The sequence below is a fragment of the Neomonachus schauinslandi genome, chromosome 2 (genome assembly GCF_002201575.2).
Source record: "Neomonachus schauinslandi chromosome 2, ASM220157v2, whole genome shotgun sequence".
Classification (NCBI taxonomy): Eukaryota; Metazoa; Chordata; class Mammalia; order Carnivora; family Phocidae; genus Neomonachus; species Neomonachus schauinslandi.
In genome coordinates this window covers 158,942,207-158,966,151 of record NC_058404.1, presented here as the reverse complement: position 1 = coordinate 158,966,151, position 23,945 = coordinate 158,942,207, and the positions used below count along the sequence as shown (strand labels likewise).

General features: G+C 37.7%; 1 protein-coding gene across 1 annotated transcript in view; it reads left to right on the top strand.

Annotated features, from left to right (window-relative positions):
- Nucleotides 1-23,741, top strand: part of THEGL (theg spermatid protein like) — a 51,770-nt gene extending 28,029 nt beyond the window's left edge. Inside the window, exons 5-10 of the mRNA XM_021701622.2 lie at nt 3,097-3,225; nt 5,842-5,979; nt 13,307-13,421; nt 19,726-19,857; nt 22,216-22,391; nt 23,627-23,741. Of these exons, the coding sequence (XP_021557297.1) occupies nt 3,097-3,225; nt 5,842-5,979; nt 13,307-13,421; nt 19,726-19,857; nt 22,216-22,391; nt 23,627-23,741 (805 nt within the window). The remainder of the gene's footprint in view (nt 1-3,096; nt 3,226-5,841; nt 5,980-13,306; nt 13,422-19,725; nt 19,858-22,215; nt 22,392-23,626) is intronic.
- Nucleotides 23,742-23,945: the final 204 nt, after the last annotated feature.

Genomic DNA, 23,945 nt, shown 5'->3' with positions numbered 1-23,945 from the left:
AAATAAAATCTTTTAAAAAAAGAAAAATGGAACTATGAGGATACATTCAAATAATTTGTGGTTGTCCAGACTGACAAAGAAAGATTAAAGACTGTCTCATAAATCTTCAAGTACATAGAGCAGTTTATAGAGATGAAAGCTAAATAAATACTTGTTATAATAGGAGAGGGTGTAAGAATTTCAGAACAATAACACTCTGGAGATAGACTAATGAAAGCTGTTTTGTGTTTTCTGACTCTGGAAATAATGTAAGACTAGAGATTTAGCTGTTCAGAAAAGGATACTGAACACAGTACTCTCAAGAACCCTTCTAGGTCCCTTATTCTAGAATTCTAGGGGTGTGATTGTATCAGATATTGTTATATCTCATGGATCCATCAAACAGGTACAATATGGATAAGAACCCTATGCTCTGAGGTCAAGTCCTCATTATGGACTGTAAAAGATTAAACATTTATTTCCCTGATATTGTTAGCTATGTAACAGCTAAACATAGGTGATTTTTAAATGCTGTCAGAGTAGAGTGAAGAGTCATCTGCATAATATGTTGCTTTGACATGTCAGTTAGTCTCCCCACTTTCTGATGAACATTACATCCACATTTTTCTCAACTGTAGTCTCTGCTCTTTCTCATCCCGCTGATCCTTTCCTTCTAGCTTACTTTGGGCTGGCTCTCCTGCCTTTTACATAATTCTCAATACTTTTCCTTCATACTATGTGTTTTCTAGTTTTTATGGCCAAAATTTTCTTTTTAAAAAAATATTTATCTGAGAGAGAGAGAGAGCATGAAAGAGAAAGAGATCATGAGCAGGGGGAGGGGTAGAGGGAGAAGCAGACTGCCCACTGAGAAGAGAGCCTGATGTGGAGCTCCATCCCAGGACCCTGGGATCATACCTGAGCTGAAGGCAGACACTTAACCAACTGAGCCACCCAGGTGCCCTGTGGACAAAATTTGCAAGCAGATAATGATCTCATAAAGGTTCAGTACCTAGAAATCATCATCAGGACCATATATTATGTACTGACATAATTGTCGTGTCTAAAGTACCTTTTGCTTTGAATTTGAAGCAATGAATACAAAACCAATATACACAGTTGAACATTGAACAACACAGGGTTGAACTGCACAGGTCCACTTATACCCAGATATTTTTTTTTCAGTAAATACAGTACAGTAATTAAAAGTATTTTCTCTTCCTTATGATTTTCTTTATAACATTTTTTTGCTCTAGGTTATTTTATTATAAGAATACTGCATAGAATACATAAACAAAATATGTGTTCATTGGCTGTTTATGTTATCAGTAAGGCTTCTGGTCAACAGTAGGTTATTAGTAGTTAAGTTTTGCGGGGGTCAGAAGTTATATGCAGATTTTCAACTGTATGGGGTCGGTGCCTCTAACCCTTCATTGTTCAAGGGTCAACTGTATATATGTCACCTCTGCTTCCCAATCCCTGATTCCCTTAGCCTTTCTCCATCAGGGCTTTGATATTTATCCCTTAGATGCTCTTCACTTTTTCTATTACCACTGATATTTTCCTGGCCAAGTACCATTGTCTTTTGTTTTGTTTTAGTTTCCATTCTTGACGTCTAAGTTATATTTGATGCTTTCTGATATATTCGATGCATCTTGTCTTGAAATCTTCCTCTCCCATTCCATGATGCTTTTACCTCTATCCACCAGTCTTCTCTTTTGGAAACAGAGTTACTCTCTTCCCCAATGTCACTCCCACTCTGGCCCTCATCACCTGAGGCCCTGATTTCTGCTGTAGCCTCTTCTCCCTGTGGTCATTCTCTCCTCTCTACTCTGTTTTACATCACCCTCAGGTGAGTCCCCAGTTTTCACCATTCTTTCATTCATCAGACTGTGATGGAACACCTGTCATGTACAGCACTAAATTATCCTAGGGGGAAATCTCCAAAAGATTAAGTCATGCTCCTTCCCTTTGGATGAACTTATAGGCTGGAGTGGCAGGTGCTCTTTGTCAAAATTGTGGAGGACCTTGTAAGCCACAGTAAGGAGTTGGGAGTCCAGTGTAAAGCCAAGGGGGTGACTTGATCAGATTGGGGTTTAGAAAGATCACTCTGGCAGTGATAGGGGTGATGGGATCTGGACAAGGAAAGTAGCAACAGGGGTAAGGAGAAACGGACAGATTTAAGCCGTATTTAGGAAATGGAATCAGCAGAATGTAGGGGATGGGAATATTAATTCATTCATTAATATTTCTAATGGTGACTCTGGCTGATGCTTGCAAAGTAGAGAAATAAACATTGTATTAAAAAATATAGATAAGGTTAAAAAAAACCAGGGCCTTTTAAATAGTTAAGCTCAATTAAGTGGCAATTTCAGTTATATGCAAAGTTAGGTTACCGAGGTACTTTCTTTTGACTCCTTCTGCCTTCCCTCCCCATTGTAGCAATGTTAGTTAATTATTTACCAACATGTCCCTGACCAAACATGCCTTGACCCATACTTGATTATTCCCATTTCTCACGGTTACCCCAACATGGAATGTGCCTCATTTCTGGCAGTCTGTGCCTTTCACTTTCTTCCATGAAGCCTTTTCAGGTGAATCCCTTACTGATTCTCCTTTTCTCTTCACCCTCTGCTCAGGAATCATGCCTATTGTACAGACTAAAAGATCTGATGTCAGTGAACACTTAGCCCACTGCCTGGCCCACAGTATTTCACAAATGGGAGCTACTAATATTACCCTGATACTGTTTTATTTTCTGACCCCCTGGTATAGGGCTTCACGCATAGCGGGAACTCAGTGTTGGGTAGATGGCATGCCCATTTTACATTGATCTGATTATAAATTACAGTGTTAATTATACAATGGCAGAAACAGAACTCTTTTAGAAAACAGGTTCATTTTTGGTCACCATGTTTTAGGACAGTAGGTGAAACAATCTTCTTTTATTTTAACTGCATAAGTAGTTGATCTGTTTCTGATTACTGGAAATTGTTAAATTCTGTAATAGAGATAGTTCTGGAAGTGAAGGAAAATCAGTGTGGAACCCATCAAGAGCCATTTCTAAGATGTCCATTAGTAGTGAATTCCTTACCATTTGATTTTTCTGCTTTTTAACAGAAAACTGTTTTGGGGGAATCAAGATCCTATTTGCCCTATTGCCCGGATTGCTTTGAAAGCTCAGCTGACCAAAAGACTGGAGGACCTTGCCCATCCCAAAGAAGTCTCCCACCGATATGTACCTAACAGGTTAGTGTTTGTGTGTTATCAGGTTACTTTATCAGGAGTCCCTAGGGAAAATGAACACAGAACCCAGCCCTTTTATCTGAAAGCCATAAATTATCCAATCTGTAGTAAAAAAATTGTTGAGGATTAAAGACTCTATATATTTCCTCATCTGATGCTACAGTAAAACTTTTCTAGCGCAAGACTAATATTTAGCTATTGCTAACTTGTATTATATCTTATAATGTTTTGGCTTACTAGGATTTTGAGGGTTTTTTTTTTAAGATTTTATTTATTTATTAGAGAGAGAGAGAGCAAGTGGGGGGAAGGGTAGAGGGAGAGGGAGAGAGAGAATCTCAGGTAGACTCATGCTGAGCACAGAGCCCCACGTGGGGCTCGATCCCATGGCCCGAGATCATGACTGGAGCCAAAATCAAGAGTTGGCCACTCAAGCCCCAGTCACCCAGGTGCCCCTTGAGTTTTTAATAAAGTGGCAGTATCATGCTGGGATATGTACCATCTATAACATTGTTGTGCATGAACTATTTATGCATGCAACTTCTCGTGGATTTTGTATACCGCCACGGGCTTAATTACCATGAGTTAATTATTACATGTAGAGGTAAGAATATCGTTAAGACTTTTGATACCCATTGCCAATTTGCTTTTAGTGCATGTTTGTTGAATGACTAGACTTTCTGCTGGTTGGTTCTTTGAGGAAAGACTGTGGAGGGGGGAGGGGATGAGTACAAGTAGTGAGGGAGGTTAAAGTAACAGGAAAAAGGTGAAGATACCATTATTTATCTGAAGTTTGGTTTCCAAGATAATTGAAGTAGCCATTTCTCTATCTCTTTTCGATATACACTTTAGTCAAAAGTCAGCAAACTTTTTCAGGAAGTGGGTAGATAGTAAAGTTGATTACAAAGTCTCCACTGCAACTACCCAACTCCACTATTGTAGCAGGAAGCAGCCACAGACGTTATAAAAACTGAGCATGCCTGTGTTCCAATAAAACTAAACTTTTTGCATCTGTGCTTATGAGGTGTATTAGTCTAGATTTTTCTTATAGTGTCTTTGTGGTAATGTCTTTGTTTCTTGTAATGTCTTTACTTGTTTTTGGTAATTCGGTCCTCACAGAATCAATTGGAAAATATATAGAATTGGCATTTCTTGTTTATGTATTTCATAGAATCCACAATGAAGTCATTTTGGGTCTGGAGTTTTTTGGTGGGAAGATTTTAAAAAAATTTTTTATTTAAATTCAATTTTATGTATATGTTTATACTGTATTGTTAGTTTCAGAGGTAGAACTTAGTGATTCATCAGTTACATATAACACCCAGGCTCATTACATCACGTGCCCTCCTTAATGCCCATCACCCAGTTACCCCATCTCCCCTCCAGCAACCCTCAGTTTGTTTCCTAGAGTTAAGTTTCTTACGGTTTGCCTCCCTCTCTGTTTTCCTTTTATTGTATTTTTCCTTCCCTTCCCCTATGTTCATTTGTTTTGTTTCTTAAATTCCACACATGGGTGAAATGATATGGTATTTGCCTTTCTGTGACTGACTTATTTCACTTAGCATAATACCCTCTAGTTCAGGTTTTTAACTATAAATTCAATTTATTTAATAGATATAGGGCTGTTATGAATTTGTCAAAATAACGCTTGTTAAGGGGAGCATGGGGTCACAGTTCAACAATAGACCATAACAGAAATTGAAATAGAGAAGTTTTTTACTCACAGATCCTAGAAGTACCTGGTATGCCTTGAGGAGTCACACGTGGAGGTTAAAGCATGGTGCAGAGAGAGGCAGGACCTGGGGCACATGCCTTATTAGGGTCTGCAGGTGAAGTGCTTTGGGGTTCCTAGGCCAAGACCAGATTGATCGATTCAAATAAAAGAGCAGAGTTTTGGTAAGCTTCTTGGGACTTATATCTAAAGGATGCATAAAAAAAGGAAGGCATTGGGAGTCAGGAGATTGTTGGTCACAGGGCTATTGGCAAAGTCATATCAGGAATGTACATTTACTTATGACTTGGTGGACTGGTATCTAGGGCATGTGCTTATGAGATGGGGGCCAAGGTCAGTTTAAGGCCCCCGGAGGCTGCTTGGTCAAACAAAATGGGTGCTGCGGCAGCAAGACCATGGAATTGCTTTGTAAACTCTTGACAAGGGCTCTTCATATTATATCTTTCTGAATGAGCATCAGTAGTATGTGTCTTTCAAAGAATTTATGTATTTCACCTAAGTTTTAAAATTTGTTGGCATAAACTTGTTAGTATAGCCTTTTATTTTCCTTTTATTATCTGTGCAATCTCTAGTGATTGTCTCTGAGAGACTAAGAAGGTATTTGGTTTTAAAAGAAGCAAATTTTCTCTTTTAATTATTTTTTGGTCTATTTAAAAGAACGCAGTTTATTACAGAAAATTAATCTGTTTTGGAATGGGATATTAAAAGCCAGCTGGAACTTGATGGCTGCAACCATTTCTGATGTCTCTCCATGTGGAGAATAGCTCACAGTAAAGGGGTAAACTATCATACCTGCTCCTAGGCCTAGAGTTGGGGGTCAGCGTTGGAAATTACTGTTATTGGAATTCATGCTCATTTCACTCAGTTTTTTTCTCTTCTGTAACTTCCAGGGCTCAGTATTACTACAGCTGTGGTAGAGAGTCTGTTATCTGGGAGATCCCTTCTCCTGCACTGTTTAGCCAACCCTCCAAAAGGATCCAGAAGCTGGCACTGCCCAACAGATTCAAGAAAGAATATCTAATAAAGAGGTAGAGTACTACGATAATCTCCATAAATCCTAATTTCATTAAACCTCACAATATTTTTCTTATTATAGTGTATGTAGTTTCATAAACTAAAAGTTCACTTGTGTTTCAAAGGATCAGGGTAAAAACTCAAATGTATGCAGCAATTGTAGGTAATCAGAGGGTCATCACCAGTAATTACATTAGTGGGGTTTTTTGTTTGTTTTTTGAGAGAGAGAGAGACAGCATGCATGAGCAGTTTGGGGCAGGGCAGAGGGAGAGAGAATGTCAAGCAGGCTCCATGCCCAGCATGGAGCCTGACTTGGGGCTCAGTCTCACGACCCTGAGATCACGACCTGAGCTGAAATCAAGACTCAGACACTTAACCAAATGAGCCACCCAGGTGCCCCACCAGTAATTACATTTGACTCAAATTGTGGTGAAACTAAAATTCACTCTGAACTTACCATTGTCAGCCAATTCAAAGGAAATATGCAAATGAAACATTACATATGCAACATTACATATGAAACATATGCAAATGAAACAAATTTTTGCAGTTTGTAGAACTTGATGTTTCTCTTTTGTTTCTATGCTTTTCAAATGTTTTCCTTTTGCTTTGAATGCTGAATTTCTCCTTGTCTTTAAAAGACAGCTGAGGTGATACTTCCACATGGGAGCTAAGATTGTGAGGGGGTTGTTGGAAAAATGTTAAGTCGATTAATGGAGTGTGTATCGTGTACAATCACAGGGAGATGATAGTACCACTGTATAGTACTTTAGTCAAGACACCTTAAGTGTATGTGTCTACTTATGGATGTTATACCCTAAGAAACTGATAATAAACTTGAGACTATTCAGAAGGAGCTGAATGAAATGTTGAGGCCTCTGGAAACTATGTTACATGAAAAATAGTTAAGAGAAATGACATGCTTAGCCTAGAGAAAGACCAAGGAAGCAGTGATAGCTGTGCTCAGATATTGAAAGGGTCAGCGTCTGAACGAGGAAAAGGAGGAAAAGTAAAATTACTTTGTGTTGATCCTAGAACTAGGTCTAGAACAAGGAATTTACAGAGCAGCAGGCATCAGCTAGGTGTAGGAAAATCTTGCTGACTAGCTCTCCAGTACTGGAAATGTTTATCTGGAAAAGTCAACTGCCGCCTCCACCCCAACCCCTGAAAATGCTTATTCAAGCACAGGCTGGAATGGTGAGTTTACATGGATTTTAGAAAAGATTCCTGCATTCAGAGAGAAATTGAACTGGACCGCTTCGGTCTTTTTCCATCACAGACTCCACATAAAATTTGTTTGCTTATTTATCAGTTCATTCAACAAAATCTGCTAATTTAGTTAAAATGTACATATAACCTGATAGTTATATAACTATATTCATTTATTTTATATATTTTTATATATCTGTATTTATAATCCAGAGGAATGCTTTGTTAATATGTCACCACTTTTTAAAATTAATTTATTTTTTAAATTTAAATTCAGTTAATTCACATATAATGTGTTATTGGTTTCAGAGGTAGAGGTCAGTGATTCATCAGTCTTATATAACACCCAGTGCTCATTCTATCACGTGCCCTCCTTAATGCCTATCACCCAGTTACCCTGTCCCCCCACCCACCTCCCCTCCAGCAACCCTCAGTTTGTTTCCTATAGTTAAGAGTCTCTTATGGTTTGTCTCCCTCTCTGATTTCGTCTTGTTTTATTTTTCCCTCCCTTCCCCTATGATCCTCTGTTTTGTTTCTTAAATTCCACATATGAGTGAGATCATATGATAATTGTCTTTCTCTGATTGACTTATTTCGCTCAGCATAATACCCTCTAGTTCCATCCATGCCGTTGTAAATGGCAAGATTTCAGTTTTTTGATGGCTGAGTAGTATTCCACTGCGTATATAAACCACATCATCTTTATCCATTCATCTGCTGATGGACAACATCTGGGCTTTTTCCGTAGTTTGGCTGTTGTGGACATGGCTGCTGTAAACATTGGGGTGCAGGTGCCCCTTCGGATCACAACTTGTAACTTTGGGATAAATACCCAGTAGTAATATGTCACCACTTTTGGAGAGACCTGAGTTTGATGTTTCATATAGGTGAAACCCCCTTGAATGGTAAACTTTCTGTATTTTCAAGTTGTTTCCCTGCTTTCCTAAGCAGACTTCTCAGCTATTAAACATACATGTAACCTTTGTTCATTGGCTTGAATCTTTATTATGAACATCAACTCTTATACTTCAATACTGAAAACCTCCCAGGAGCTGTTTAAGTATGAAGCACAGTTTTTCTTTAGGCTAAGTATTCTGACTTATATGCTTTTAGATTATTAAATATTTGCTTATAGTTTTCCTGTCTTTTTTTTTTTTTTTTTTTGGTCAGGGGAATGGTCTCTAGGCTCTTTTTTTAAAATTTAATTTAATTTCAATTCCAGTGTAGTTAGTATACAGTGTTATATAAGTTTCAGGTATACAGTATAGTGATTCAGCAGTTCAATACATTACTCATTATTCATCAAGATAAGTGTACTCTTAATCCCCTTTGCCTGTTTCACCCATCCCCCACCCACCTCCCCTCTGGTAACCATCAGTTTGTTCTCTATAGAGTTAAACGTTTCTTGGTTTGCCTCTCTCTCGTTTTGTTTTTTTTTTTTTTACTTTATCCTTTGTTTTGTTTCTAAAATTCTACATACGGGAGAAGTCATATGGTATTTGTCTTTCTCTGACTGGTTTATTTCACTTAGCATTATACTCTCTAGATCTATCCATGTTGTTGCAAGTGGCAAGATTTCATTCTTTTTTATGACTGAATAATATTCATTGTGTACATATACCACATCTTCTTTATCCATTCATATACTGATGGACACTTGGCTGCTTCCATAATTTTAACTAGCCTCTTTTTTCCCAATTCTGTGCATTAGGAACAGATAACTAAGCTTGTTAGAATTGTGTGTGGGGGGGAAAAAGCAAGTGTTTAATGAAGACACACAGGGCTCTCCAATAAATGTATTATATGAACTCGGACTTTGTGTCATATATTTTAGCTGATTCACTAGAGGAGCTAAACAGCAGACTTGAATAGTCAGAAGAAAGAATCAGCAAACTTAAGGATAGGTTAATTGAGGCTATCTGAGGAACAGAAGGAAGAAAGAATGAAATAAAATTAACAAAGCCTCATGAACAAGTTGAATTTATCCCAGAAATACAAGAGTATGTTGGAATCAATAGATTACAATCAATATAATACATCAAATTAATAGAATAAGAAAACCAAAACCATGTGGTCACTTCAGTAGACTCAGAAAAATCATTTGACAAAATTCAACACACTTTCACAATAAAAATTCTTAACAAACTAGGTACAGAAGGGAATTTCCTCAGCCTGATAAAGGGCATCTACAAAAAACCCACTGCTAACATAATAATTAATGGTGAAAGACTGAATGGTTTCTCCCTAGGATCAGGAATAAGACAAGGATGTCAGCTCTCCCAGCTTTTGTTCAGCATCATACTGGAGATTCTAGTTAGGGCAATTAAGCAAGGAAAAGAAGTAAAAGGCATTCAGGTTGGAAAGGAAAAAGTAAAACCATGTCTATTAGGAAGGCACAGAATCCAAGAGCAATATACAAAAAACAATTGTATATCCATTAGCAATGAGCAATCTGAAAATGAAGGTAGGAAAACAATTCTATTTGCAGTAGCACCAAAAAGAACATTATAATACATGTAATGCCATATTACTCAGCCCTTAAAAGGAAGAAAATTCTGACACATGCTCCAACATGGATGGACCATGATGACATTAAGCTAAATGAAATAAGCCAGTCACAAAACGACAAATACTGTATAATTGCATTTATATGTGGTACCAACTGTAGTCCAATTTGTAAAGAAAAAAGTAGTATGATGGCTGGCTGGGACTAGAGGGTGGGGGAAATTAATTGTTTAATTGCTGTAGAATTTCACAAGATCAAGAGTTCTGCAGATGGGTTATATGACAGTGTGAATGCACTTAACACTACTGTACTATACACTTAAGAATGGGTAAGATGAGGGTGTCTTGGTGGCTGAGTCAGTTAAGCACCCAACTGTTGATTTCAGCTCAGATCATGATCTCATGGGTCATAAGATTGAGTCCCGTATTGGGCTCCATGCTCAGTGGGGAGTCTGTTTGAAGATTCTCTCCCTCTGCCCCCTCCTACTTGTGCTCTCTCTCTTTCTCTGAAATAAATAAATAAATCTTAAAAAAAGAATGGCTAAGATGGTAAATTTTATATGTATTTTACTAAAATTAAAAATAATAGAAGAACAAAATACTTAACAAAAGAAGTTCAAGGCATGAACACTGAAGACTACAAACATTGTTAAAAGAAATCGAAGACTTAAATAAATGGAAAGACATTTCCTGTTCATGGATTGGAAGTCTTAATTTTGTTATGATGGTAACTCTCCAGATTGATCTACATATTCAGTGCAATCCCTATTGATAACCGGCTGCAATTTTTGGTATAAATTGACGAGGCAATTCTAAAATTCATATAGAAAAGCAAGGGACCTAGCATAGAGAGAAACAATCTTGAGAAAAACATATTGAAAACGTACTTATTTATTTTTAAAAACTTTTTATTTATTTATTAGAGAGAGAGAGAGCATGAGTGGGGGGGGCAGAGGGAGAGAGAGAAGCAGACTCCCCACTGAGCAGGGAGCCCAATGTGGGGTGCTGCCCCAGGACCCTGGGATCATGACCTAAGCCAAAGGCAGACGCTCGACCAACTGAGCTGCCCAGGTGCCCCTGAAAACTTATTTAAAAGCTACAGTAATCAAGACAGCATGATACTGGCATAACAATAGACATATAAATCTATGGAACCAAACTGAGAGTCCAGAAGTTAATCCTTATATTTATGGTCAATTTATTTTTGACAAGAATGCCAAGACTATTTATTTATTTATTTATTTATTTATTTATTTATTTAATTTTTTAAAAGATTTTATTTATTTATTTGACAGAGAGAGACAGTGAGAGAGGGAACACAAGCAGGGGGAGTGGGAGAGGGGAGAAGCAGGCTTCCCGCTGAGCAGGGAGCCTGATGCGGGTCTCGATCCCAGGACCCTGGGATCATGACCTGAGCTGAAGGCAGATGCTTAATGACTGAGCCACCCAGGAGCCCCACCAAGACAATTTAATTGGGGAAAAATAGTCTTTTAAACAAATAGTGCTGGGATAATTGGACATCCAAATGAAATTGAACCCCTACTTCACATCAGACAGAAAAATTCATTTAAAATGGATCACAGGCTGGCTCTGTCAGAAGAGCATGTGACTCTTTATCTCGGGGTTGTGAGTTTGAGTCCTGCATTGAGTGTGGAGATTACTGAAAAATAAAAAAATCTTAGGGGTGCCTGGGTAGCTCAGTCAGTTCAGTGTCAGACTCTTGATCTCAGCTCAGGTCTTGATCTCAGGTGGGCATGGAGCCTACTTAAAAAATAATAATAATAATAAAAAATTTAAAAATCTTAAAAAAAATAAAATGGATCACAGACCTATAAATATAAGAGATAAAATTATAAAAACCCTTAGAAAAACACAGACATCAATCTCTGTGACTTAGGCAATGGTTTCTTAGATATGACAACAAAAACACATGACAAAAAATAAATTGGATTTCATCAAAAGTAAAAACTTTTGTGCATCAAAGGACACTATCAAGAAAGTAAAAAGATAACCCACAAATTGGGAGAAAATATTTGAAAATCATATATCTGATAAGGGACTAGTATTCAGAGTATATATATATATAATTTTTAGAACTATACAAAAAAAGTCAACACAATTTGAAAATGGGCAAATTATTTGAATAGACATTTCTCCAAAGAAGATATACAGATGAACAGGAAACACATACGAAGATGCCAAATATCATTAGTCGTCTTCGAAATACACATTAAAATGACAAGATACTACTTTAAACCTTCTAGAATGGCAATAATAATAATAATTAATAGAAAATAATATGTATTGGTGAGGATGTGGAGAAACTGAAACCCTCCTACATTGCTGGTTAGAATGCAAAATGGTGCAGCTTAATTGGAAAACCACTTTCTAGCTCCTCAAAATGTTAAGAATACAGTTATATGATCAGCATTCTATTTCTAGGCATGTACCCAAGAGAACTAAAAGTTTATGCTCACACAAAAACTTGTACATGAATATTCATAGCAGCGTTTCATAATTGCCAGAAAGTGGAAACAACTCGAATATTTATCATGGATGAATGATTAAACAAAATGTGGTAAATCATTTAATGGAATATTATTCAGCCATAAAAAAGAATGATGTACTGCTACATGAATCTTGAAAATATGCTAAGTGAAGGAAGCCAGATACAAAAGGCTACATATTTGTATGATTCCATTTATTTGAAATTTCCAAAATAGGCAAATCCATAGAAATAGAAAATAGATAGTGGTTCTGGGGGCACAGGGTTGGGGAATGAAGTAATGGAGAGGGACTGTTAATCAGTATGGGGTTTCTCTTTGGGATGATGAAAACATTCTGAATTTAGATAGTGACAGTAGTTACATAACTTTGTGAATGAATATGCTAGAAACCCCTGAATTGTACACTTTAAAAAGGTAAACTCTATGGTATGTTAATTGTGTATCAGTTTTAAAAACTAACAGACTACCCCTAGAGGGTAATCATATATTTATTTGTGAAAAACTTTTTTCATATTAGGTTTGTAGGTTTGTGGTTGATAGGTTTTTGTACCAGGAAAGGAATATGTGGGGAACAGCCTATGAAAATTGGCCAAGTTGCTGGGAGTTATGAGCAGCACCATCTCAAACTGCACTGCAGAGGAGACTGGCTATCACAGAGGGGTCCTTGGTAGTGACTGGAATTTTTTATCTCAGGAATTTAATATGAGGTTTTGGTAGGAAGTAAAGTTTAAACTGCAAGTCTCAACCCATCAGTGGATCATGAAATTGATTCCAGTTTTTTTTTAATAAAATCAAATGAAATTTTAAAAATCAGAATACCTTGCTCAGGGCAAGCGTTGTTTCATAATAATTTTGTTTCAGATACATGCGCGCACACACACACACACACACACAGATTTACATATACTGTATCACAATATAACTTCTTACTGTGGATCATAGTAAAAAAAACTTTAGGAAATACCAATCTGGTAGAAAAAAACACTAATGATTATGGGAAAAGAAGTTTCTGAGGTAGGAAAAATTACACATAATTGATCAGAGGTTGAGTACAGCAATGAAAAAATGCAATTATTTTTCCTCCAATGATTATAATATTTCATGTTCCATTTGCATATAGGCCTTACAATGATTACTTAACAAGAGATTCTCTTCAAATCTCTTATCCTTCTGCCCGGATATTACAACTCTCAATAGCCAAAGCCATAAATCCAAACTACGTTCCTCCAAAAAGGGTAAGTCCATCTGAAAGAAACAGTTGCTGATTGATTTTGTTAACAACACGTTTATAACTGTAACATGCTCTCCTCTTATTTCTAGGTATATTTTACTTTTCGCCCTGTTTATTTTCCCCTCTCATCATATGAACTTTTCTGCCTACCTCCTCTATGCCTACTGTGTCACCTAGGATTTGATCAGAGAAGCAGAACAACAATGCAAAATTAGACCATAAGCAATTATGGAAGCTGATAGAGAAGTCCATGGAAAGCTGTTTTGGCAGTTGGAACTTGGGTCTGGTTATAAATCTAGAAGCAATGACAGATAGTAGGGATAGTTCAGCAGCTACCTGGCAGGTATCTACCTCAGGGGAAACTATTACAGGTTCTTCAGGCAAGGGAACTCTAACCCCTTCAGGCAGGGGAAGTATGGCTGATTGTATTGGTAAGGAAGGTTCAGCAGTACTTAGGGGCTTAAAGTCCCCACCTTTGTTGGAATCTGCCCATATATCCCTATCCCAATTTCCAAGGTCCTATTCCTTCCCAATCATTGCTCTAACTTTAACATGGGAGACCATACAAATTTGATAATTCAGTTTGCACTGTAATTAACCCACTCACAGAATTCAATTGTGAGCTTGGTTTTCAGAATTTTCAGCCCTATGACCATAGAATATAAAGGTTTCTTTTAGGGAAGTTACAGAAACTTCTGGTCCCTTACCCAGACATTAAGGTGGGAACTTAGAGGCCCGAGCCAGTCATTTCTTAACTCACTTTCTCTAGTGCACTTAGAGACAACCAACTAGGGAAGCCTGGGTTTGCTCGGTTGGCTAAGCATCTGCCTTCAGTTCAGGTCATGATCCCAGGGTCCTGGGATCAAGTCCCACATCGGGCTCCCTGCTCAGTGGAGAGCCTGCTTCTCCATCTACCTGCCGCTCCCCCTGCTTGTGCTCTCTCTCTCTTTCTCTGACGAATAAATAAATAAATAAATAAAATCTTAAATAAAAAGAAACAACCAACTAATCCCATTATACTTGTTTATTTCACTAAAATAATTTCTGGCAGCAGCTGCTTGGTCACCCAAAGTCTTGCTTTTTATTTTGCCAATGCATGCTATGGACTACCAGTATTTTTTTTTTTTTTAACTACTGGCAAAAGGATCATTAATACCTTTAAATCCAATCAGCTCAGAAAACAAATTCCAGGTAATCTAGAATCAATACAGAGAACCAGTTCTTAAAGTTGTGATTTGGTTATCTGTTGCTTCCTACCAAACTTAGTGGTGTAAAACAACAAGCATTTTATTACGCTCAAGGATTTTGTGAGTTAGAAATCTCTCAGCTGGGATATCTCTAATGGCTTGGTTGTCTGAAATGGTAGGGGGCTGAAAGTTCCTACACACCTACCGTAGTCAGCTAGGGCTGCTATAACAAAATACCAAAGACTGGGTGGCTTGAAAGACATTTATTTCTCACAGTTCTGGAGACCAAGAAATCCAAGATCAAGGTGCCATCAGATTCTCTTCTTGATGAAGATCCTATTCCTGGTTTGCAGCCAACCACCATCTTGCTGTGTGCTCCACATGACTTCTTCTTTGTGTGTGCACAGAGAAAGAGTTCTTATCTCTCATAAGGACACCAATCCCACTATCAGGGTTCTACCCTCATGACCTCATCTGAACCTAATTACCTCCCAAAGGCCTCACCTCCTACTATTATCACATTGAGGATTAGGACTTCAACGTATGAATTTGAGGGGGACATAAACAGTCTGTCCATAGCAACAGATGTATGTGGTGCCCAGGCTGATGTGACTTAAAGGCTAGACTCAGTTGGGAATATTCACAGGAGCACTTTCATGGGGCCTGAGACTTTTCTCTGCATAGCGACTATATTCTGAGAAGGAATATTCTAAAATGGAGTGTTTCAAGGGTGAGCATTCCAAAACAACCACGTGGCAGCTGCATGTTTTTTTATGATTTGGCCTTGGAAGTCACATAATGTCACAGTCATACTCTGCATTCATACTCTGTTGATTGATACAGTTCCAAGTCACCGGATTCAAGGGGGCAGGGACACAAACCCCACCTGTCAATGAGAGAAGTGGCAAAGAATTTATAGCCACTCAAGAAAAAAACCTTGGTATCCTTGAGCATGGTTTTGTATACAGAAAAGACTGTTCAGAGGTATGCTCTTGATTTAAATAATTAATAGTCCATTTTTAAAACTTTAAATTAAAAATCTCTTTCTTAGGCTTTTACGTTTAGCTTGCAAGTTTTACTACACTGTTTATAATTCTAGCAGTCTTTAACAATGACTTCGAAGAGTTCTGAATAATGTTTGATTTGGTTTCTAAATGTTATCAAATACCTTCAAATAATTTAAATTATTTTTGTTAATATTTTAATTTGATTTCTTTTTTAAGCATTTTACTTCAACCATCTACATTAACAAACAAAATTTCAAATATTAAATACTATTTAAAAATCAAATATATCAAATTTATAAATATGGTGAACTTAAAGTTTCAATGTTATCAGAATGACATAAACTTAAGATTTCAACTTAATGTTATAATTCTAAGTCAAATACTCAATTATACGTTTTAAGTTGCAGTTGTAGGGTGATCACTCTAATAGACCAAATTCTCTTAAACATGGACATGCTTTTATTTTGTTTTGTTTTGTTTTAAAGGTTTTTTAATTTATTCATTCGAGACACAGAGATAGAGAATATGAGCAGGGGGAGAAGCAGAGGGAGGGGGAGAAGCAGGCCCCCCGCTGAGCAGGGAGCCCAATGCGGGACTCGATCCCAGGACCCTGGGATCATTACCTGAGCCGAAGGCAGACGCTTAACCATCTGAGCCACCCAGGCGCCCCTGTTTTGTTTTGTTTTTAATAAACTCTACACCCAATGTGGGGCTCAGACTCATGACCCCAAGATCAAGAGTCACATGCTCCACTGACTGAGCTAGCCAGGCGCCCTCATGCACATGCTTTTAACTTCAATAATATACACATATTTTTTATTTTAATAATTTCTAAGTTACTCAAAAAAATGCAAGAAGTAACATTTTGTTCCATTTGTTTTTTCATTCTCTCTCCTCCATGTAGGGTGTGTGTATGTATGTGTGTGTGTGTGTATTTAATTTTTTTCCTGAATCATTTTTGAGAGGTACAGACATCATACACCCATTTTCCTAAATACTTCAGTGTGTATTTCTTAAGAACAAGATCATCATCTTATGTAACCACAGAATTATTATCAAAATCAGGAAGTTTAATTGATAAATACTCCATGGTCCATGTCCAAATTTCATCAATTGTTTCACTACTTATTCTTTTTTTTTTTAAAGATTTATTTATTTATTTGAGGGGGAGAGAGAGAGCAGGGGGAAGGGGCAGAGGGAGAGGGAGAGAGTTAAAATCTCAAGCAGATTTCCCACAGAATGCAGAGCTCGACACAGAGCTCCATCTCACAAGCCCAAGATCATGACCTGAGCCAAAATCAAGAGTCAGACGCTTGACCAACTGAGCCACCCAGGTGCTCCATTGCACATACTTATTCTTAACACAAAGTATTAATTCTATGATTTTGATTCTCTTAACTTTTTTACAGTTAATGCTGAATCTTCCCAGTTTTAAAATACACATTCCCACAAAGGAAGCCAAGTTACTGTTACAGGTACCTTAGGTTACTTGTCACCAGAGACTTTGGATGGATGAACTGTAGAGGTCTTTTTTTTTTTTTTTAATTTTATTTATTTACTTGAGAGACAGAGAGAAGAGAGAGAAAGCATGAGGAAGAGGGAGGGAGAAGCAGGCTCCCGGCTGAGCAGGGAGCCCGACGTGGGGCTCGATCCCAGGACCCCAGGATCATGACCTGAGCCGAAGGCAGACGCTTAACTGACTGAGCTACCCAGGCTCCCCTGTAGAAGTGTTTTACCTCTGTGAATGTCATACTGAGTCTCTTTTTATGGTAACTGTCAGAGACTACAAAACTTAAAAAGCATTGGTTTCATAACTCACTTAGTTCATATCCATCATTCTCTCTGCTTATAGATGTCTGAAGCTCCTATTCAGACTAATCAACCTGTGTAGATTTTTTAAATTGGTGACTCAAGAGATTTTGACTTTGAAGACTCTTATTTTATATTTAGCAGATACCTTTGAGTATTGACCACCTGTACTCTGCATATCTCACATGGCTTTATCTAACTTACTGTCCTAATTTATAAGGTCATTTTACCAACATGTTCCTCCCCAATCATTCTCAATCTGATTATTTTCTGAGAACAAAAATTTGAGAAGTAAAGTTACCAGATTAAGTGTATGAACATTTTTGAGGTGATTCATATATTATCCCAAAATGTGTTCCAACAAAAGTGATTTTGATTTACATATTCACTTGCATTATTTGGGCTGACTTTTACACTGCACTCTTGCCAACATTAGATATTATTTATTTTACAAAATGTTAATTTTAAAAATGCTATCTCATTAATAAAAATGCTTTCATTTTTCTGATTACTAATAAATTTAATAGTTCCCAACATTTATTTACCTGTGTAGTTTTCTTTTGTAAACTTGTCTATTCATGGCTTTATTTATTTTTCTACTGGTCTGTATATCTTTTATTGATTCATAACAGTTCTTTACATATTAGAGGTATTCTTCATCATATGTCTATCTATTTTTCCCAGCTTATATTTTGAAATTCTGGAGTTATAATTTATATAAAATGCATAGATCTTAAGTGTATAGTTTAATGAGCTTTTAACAAATGTATATATCCATTCAATAACCACCTCAATCAATATACAAAACATTATCCCCAAAATTTTCATCCTGTTCTAGTCAATTCCACTCTACCCCTGCCCTAGAGTCAACCACTTCCAGATTCCTATCACCATAGATTAGTTGTATTTATTATTCTTTGTAGGTTTATATAAGATTTATATTATTTCTTCCTCTTAAATATTTGATAGAATTTACTATTGAAGCAATCTGCACTTAGTGTCTGTACAATTCCATGAAGTACTAATTAATCAGTTCCAATAAATAAAGCTTTGTCTCCTATCAGACTCTGGGAAAATCAAAGAAATATATGACAACCGCTGTTTTCAATTAAGGCTTATAATCAAAAAAGGAAATAAATCATTCATTTACTCAATTCATTAAACAAGTATTTCTTAATCAATTATATAATACAGGATACAACAAGAATAATAAAACCGTTCCTTAAAAGTAAATTTCAATTTAGAAGAAACCATAGACCTATAGGTAAATAATTAAGATTATTTGATACTCATAAAAGAGAATAAATAAAGTATTGAGAGATATCAGAAGAAGAGTGGGAAAATCCAAGAAAGATTCTCTTATCATGGAATTGTGCAAACAGAGAGGATCTTAGGTTTGAATCCCAGCTGTGCAACCTATTCACTATAAAAACTTAAGTAAATTTCTGAACTTCATATAGTACCTTAGTTTCTCCATGAGTGAAATGCAAATAAAAATGATACCCTAGGTGAGGAATAAATGAATTAGTACATGTAAAACACTGTCAGTATCATCATTGTCTTAACACAAAAAGGGATTTGCAACATACCTTCTATATTATTTTTCTGCCCACAGTTAAAACCTTATTTTATTTCCAGTTATCGATTATATTCCATCTCAAAGTCTTGTGGTAAGTTTTGAGTTTGAATACTAGTAATTGAAATAGAAGACCATGTAAATTGAACACATTTCCACAATTCAGATAGTGAGAAATGACTTGGGGGACTAACAGCATTGTCTATGGAGAATGTGATTCTGCCTTTCTTCCTCTTGGCTTTGGTTTCTTTTTCTTACCTGTCCCAATTAGAAGAGAACCACTTGAATTTACTTTAAGTATGGGGATTTGTGATAACGTGAGTCCCAGTTTCCAAAGGGCAAAAGCAGTTAAGAACAAACCAGAGCTCCCCCCCCTTAGACTGTGTTCTCATGTAGTAGGCCTGAGCCTTCCCTTTTGGCTGAGTTTTTCATTCCACAAATCAGCATTACCATTTATCTCTTAGTCAATATGTAATGTTGCCATTTCCTCCCCATCTTTAGTTTAACAGTAAGTTCCTGAAAAGCTGGGTTGGATTTCGTACAACCTAATTTGAGAAAGACTGAAATTGATCCTTTCAGCTATGATCATGGGTTACTGCAAGACTCTCATCCTTTCTGCTGGATTTGCTGAGAATTCTGGTCCAGCGGTCAGACAGTTCTTTGTAACCTTGATGGAGATGGTATTTATTATTTGACACTTACAGACCCTATTTTGTTTTTCTCCCCTAGATTGAAACCGAGATTTCAGTTCCTGCCCTGACTGCTGTTGCAACTCCAAGAACTGTAGACCTTGCCCATCCAAGGATCAAGATAGAGGGTCTGTGCTTTGAAAGAGAACGAAGTGAACTGCCTATCCGTCCTGTAAGCCACCACTGCCTTGGCATCCTTCACCTCACTTTTTGGTTGTTCCTGGGGTGCTGTTTTGCTACTATAGTGCGTAGGCCAAGGTCATTGGGAAAAATAATCTTGAAAGAGTGGTCTGTGGCATGAAGGAAGACCTAGCTGCAAGATATGTAGAGAGACTGGGGATAGAGGGCAAAGAGCATGGGCTTTGGAATCAGTAAGAGCTGGGTTCAAATTCCAGCCTCACCACTAGCTCTGTGATGTTGTGACAGTGTTCCTGAGCCTTATTTATTCATTCAAGTATTTGAATGCCTACTGTGTGCCAGCCACCATTCCCAGTGAACAAGATGGAGAGAGACAAAAAATAAGGGTCGAAGGCGATGAAGAAAATAAAATAGGAAATGACTGACTATGGGTGAGGGTGGGGAATAAGCTACTTTGTATATGGTAGTCAGGGAAAGGCTCTCTAAGGATGGGATATCTGGTGTGAAACCTGAGTGACAAGAAGGAGTCAGCTAGGGCGCCTGGGTGGCTCAGTTGGTTAAGCGACTGCCTTTGGCTCAGGTCATGATCCTGGAGTCCCTGGATTGAGTCCCGCATTGGGCTCCCTGCTTGGCAGGGAGCCTGCTTCTCCCTCTGACCCTCCCCCCTCTCATGTGCTCTCTCTCTCATTCTCTCTGTCTCAAATAAATAAATAAAATCTTTAAAAAAAAAAAAAGGAGTCAGCTAGGTGAAGGTCTGAGAAAAGAATATTCTAGTAAAGGGAAGAACATGTGCCAGAGTATTAAAGTGGGGATGACCTTGAAGTTGGGTGGAACAAGGTGAGCAAAGAGATTATAAAGTTAACAGTTCCCACTGGGAGGTCTGTTGTGATTTGAAATAATAGAGAAGGCATTGGTACTCAGCATAGAGCCTCGCACATTCAGTGGCTTCTCTCCCTCTTCCTCCTTGACACTCCCCTCTATTCATTGTAGTGACAACTTGGTGCCCAATACAATTGAGTTTTCCGTAAATATCTAATGATCATGTTGCCAAGGAGGTTGGATAAATTTTACCCTCTAAGAACTGAGGATATGATATGGAATTCAGTTAGGAAATAAAACTAGCCTGGGATTCAAAACCCCTCAAGAAAGCGTCTTAAGTTTGCTAAAGTGACTTGCCTTGTGACCCTTGGACAGATCACTTTATTTTCAGTTTTTTGGTATATAAAATGGGGGTTACAGTTATTTTTCTTTAGTTGCTAGGTTTGTTTGGGAGTTTATAAAAGATCTTTTTAAAAAGTGATACCACTGCAGATAATCATACTCTTAGAACCCCAAACAAGTCCATACCAGTGCAAAATAGTACTTTCAGGGCTACAGAGGGGTGTTTGTTATCCATCGTGATTCTTTTGAGTGAGCATTTAAGAGAGAGAGAATAGGAGCTGTATGTCATCCCTCCAATTTTACCAATAAAGCAACATAATAGAAAAGCAACCTGGCAGGTGTGATTTTCAAAGACCAGAAGGAGTTGATCAATCAATCAATATATATTCTGCACCAGTTATGCACTTACTCTAGCTTTTGGCAAACATGTATTTCTTTCAAGAAGTTTATGTTCTAGTGGGGAGAAGCAGACAATAAACATACCGACAAAGAGATAAGTGAGCAAAGTGAGGTGTTGGTAAATGCTATAAAGAAGATTGAATAAGTGTACTGTAGAGGAGGGTTATCAGAAAGGTTGATGTATCTTGGATGGTGAAGGAAGATGTCCTTGAGAACGTGATGTTTGACTCTAGAGACTTGAATGATGAAGAGGCAGCCATGACAAAGTTGAGGAAAGAAGCTTTCAAGCAGAGGAACTAGCAGGTGCAAAAGTCCCAAGGTGGAAAGAGCTGGATCAGAGGGGCTTTGTGTGGCAAGGATCATCGTGATCAAGGTGGGGAGGGGAGGCAGATGAGGTCAGAGCAATGGGATAGCAATCAGATCACGTAGGGCCTTCTAGGCCACAGTAGGGGGTCTAAATATTATTCATAGCAAAATGGGAAACCACTAGAAGGTTTTAAAGCCTGAGAGGGACATAATCTGACTTGGGCTTCAGAAAGTACATACCTCATAGGGTCATTATGATGATTAAGTGGGAATAATGTAGGTGCCCCACTTAGAACACTGTCTGGCTCATGGAATGCACTCAGTAAATGCTCATTCTCTTCCTCAGTAACTGGTATGTGAAGGCTAGATCGTACAGAGCAAAAATGGAAGCAGGGAGACTGGTGAGGAATCTGCTGCAGTAATCCAGGAGAGAATCCTGGATGGTGATTCAATTAGGGCCATCACTGTAAAGAGAGGGAGATGTGAAAATTGGGATATATTTTTGTATCTTTTTGATCTACTATAGATATCCCGTGCTGCCTTGCTATACAAACCTAGCCCTCGAATAATAGCTCTAGCTAAGGCCAGGCCTCTTCATCAAGATTATCTACCTGACCGTGATGCCCACTGGCCAGTATCTTATGCTGCTATCCATTGCAAAATATCTCCCAGAATTCAAGAACTAGCTAATCCAAATACAAGGTATGTCAATTTATTGCTAAGATGGGACAGGAAACCTGGGGGTGCTAGGGAGAGGGAAAAATTAACCTAATAAGACCAATGAAAGTAATCGTAGAAATACAAGAAATTTTCAAAAACATCTCACTTGTTACATTAATTGTGACAAATCTATGGTCTTACCATAAATAGAAGGCAGCAGTTAAAGGGTTAGTGGACTAGTGAAACTTAGATATAGGAAACAACTCTGTAAGGGTGGATATGGGATTATTTATCTAACATATTGTTAAGTGAAACAAGTACATAACAGAGCACACAATGCTAAGAATACTCTAAGAAAATAGGTACATGCCATATATTTGCTTGCAGGTGCCTATAATCTCAGAAGAGTATGCAAGAAGCTAGTAACAATGCTTACTTTGGGGGGCCTGAGGGAACTTGGGTGGGAGGAAGATTTATTTTTTATTAAATAGGGCTTTTGTGTTTTTTCATGTTTTTGCATCATGTACATGTATGACCTACTTGAAGTAAATAATACATTCAACAAAGAAGAAATGGACTCTAATTCCTGTTTACTTTTTAGAAGATTTCTTAACTTGCCTGAACCTCAGTTCATATTGTTTCCTTCATGAGATAATGCCTGATTCCCCTTTTAAGCATCATCAGGAAAACCTAGGAGAAGCTGAAAAAGTCACAGAAGTCTTCAGCTCAGGGAACAGGGAATATGTTCATTCTTAAATAATATTTTTAAATTTTTATAATGTGTTTTGCCTTTAAAAGAAAGTTCAACAGCAATGAAACAAAGCTCATTCTCTGTTCATTGACAAAGGAAAGGGAAAAATAAGATCAAGTACTCAGGGTCTACCCCAGTGGCAAAGTTATTATTTGGCGGTAAGGTGCTAAGTGTGGGAACTTCAAAAATTTGATTTAAGTCCACCAGAGAACTACTGGGCTTGTTTTAACATTGCCCAATTATTGAAAACTTTCCAGAATTAACTTTCTGTGGAAAGAGCCAAGGCTTTGGAATCTGATAGATACATGAATCTGGATTTGACCACAGGTCATTTTTATAACTTCCCTGAGCCTTCATGTCCTTCTCTATACAATGGGGGTCATGACACCTGTTTCATGGGGCACTTATGAAAAATCAAAACAGAATAATATCGTAGAGCCTAACACACGTAGTGGATGGTCGAGAAATGTTAGTTCCATTTTCTGTTCATTTTTTTTCAGGTCGCATTCTTTTTCCCCCATTTCAGGTCTCCCGTTCACATTATATATTATGATCCAGATGTCTTTAAAGTCAAGCCAGCTGCTTTGAAAACACAGTGTTCTCCAAGGATCCACGAGTTGGCAGAACCTCTTGTGCGTTAAATACAGAAAGCCACGTCAGTCAGACTCTTAGTTATGTGTCTAGAAAACATATTAGGTGACTTAGTTCCCTACTCTGGTCCCATCACCTTATATTCCCACATCCCCCCAAAAACCATAGAGACCTCCAGGGAACACCACTGTGACCATCGAATAGCAATTCCTGCTGTTACCTGTAGTCATGTCTTTAGCAGATTTGGAGACTCG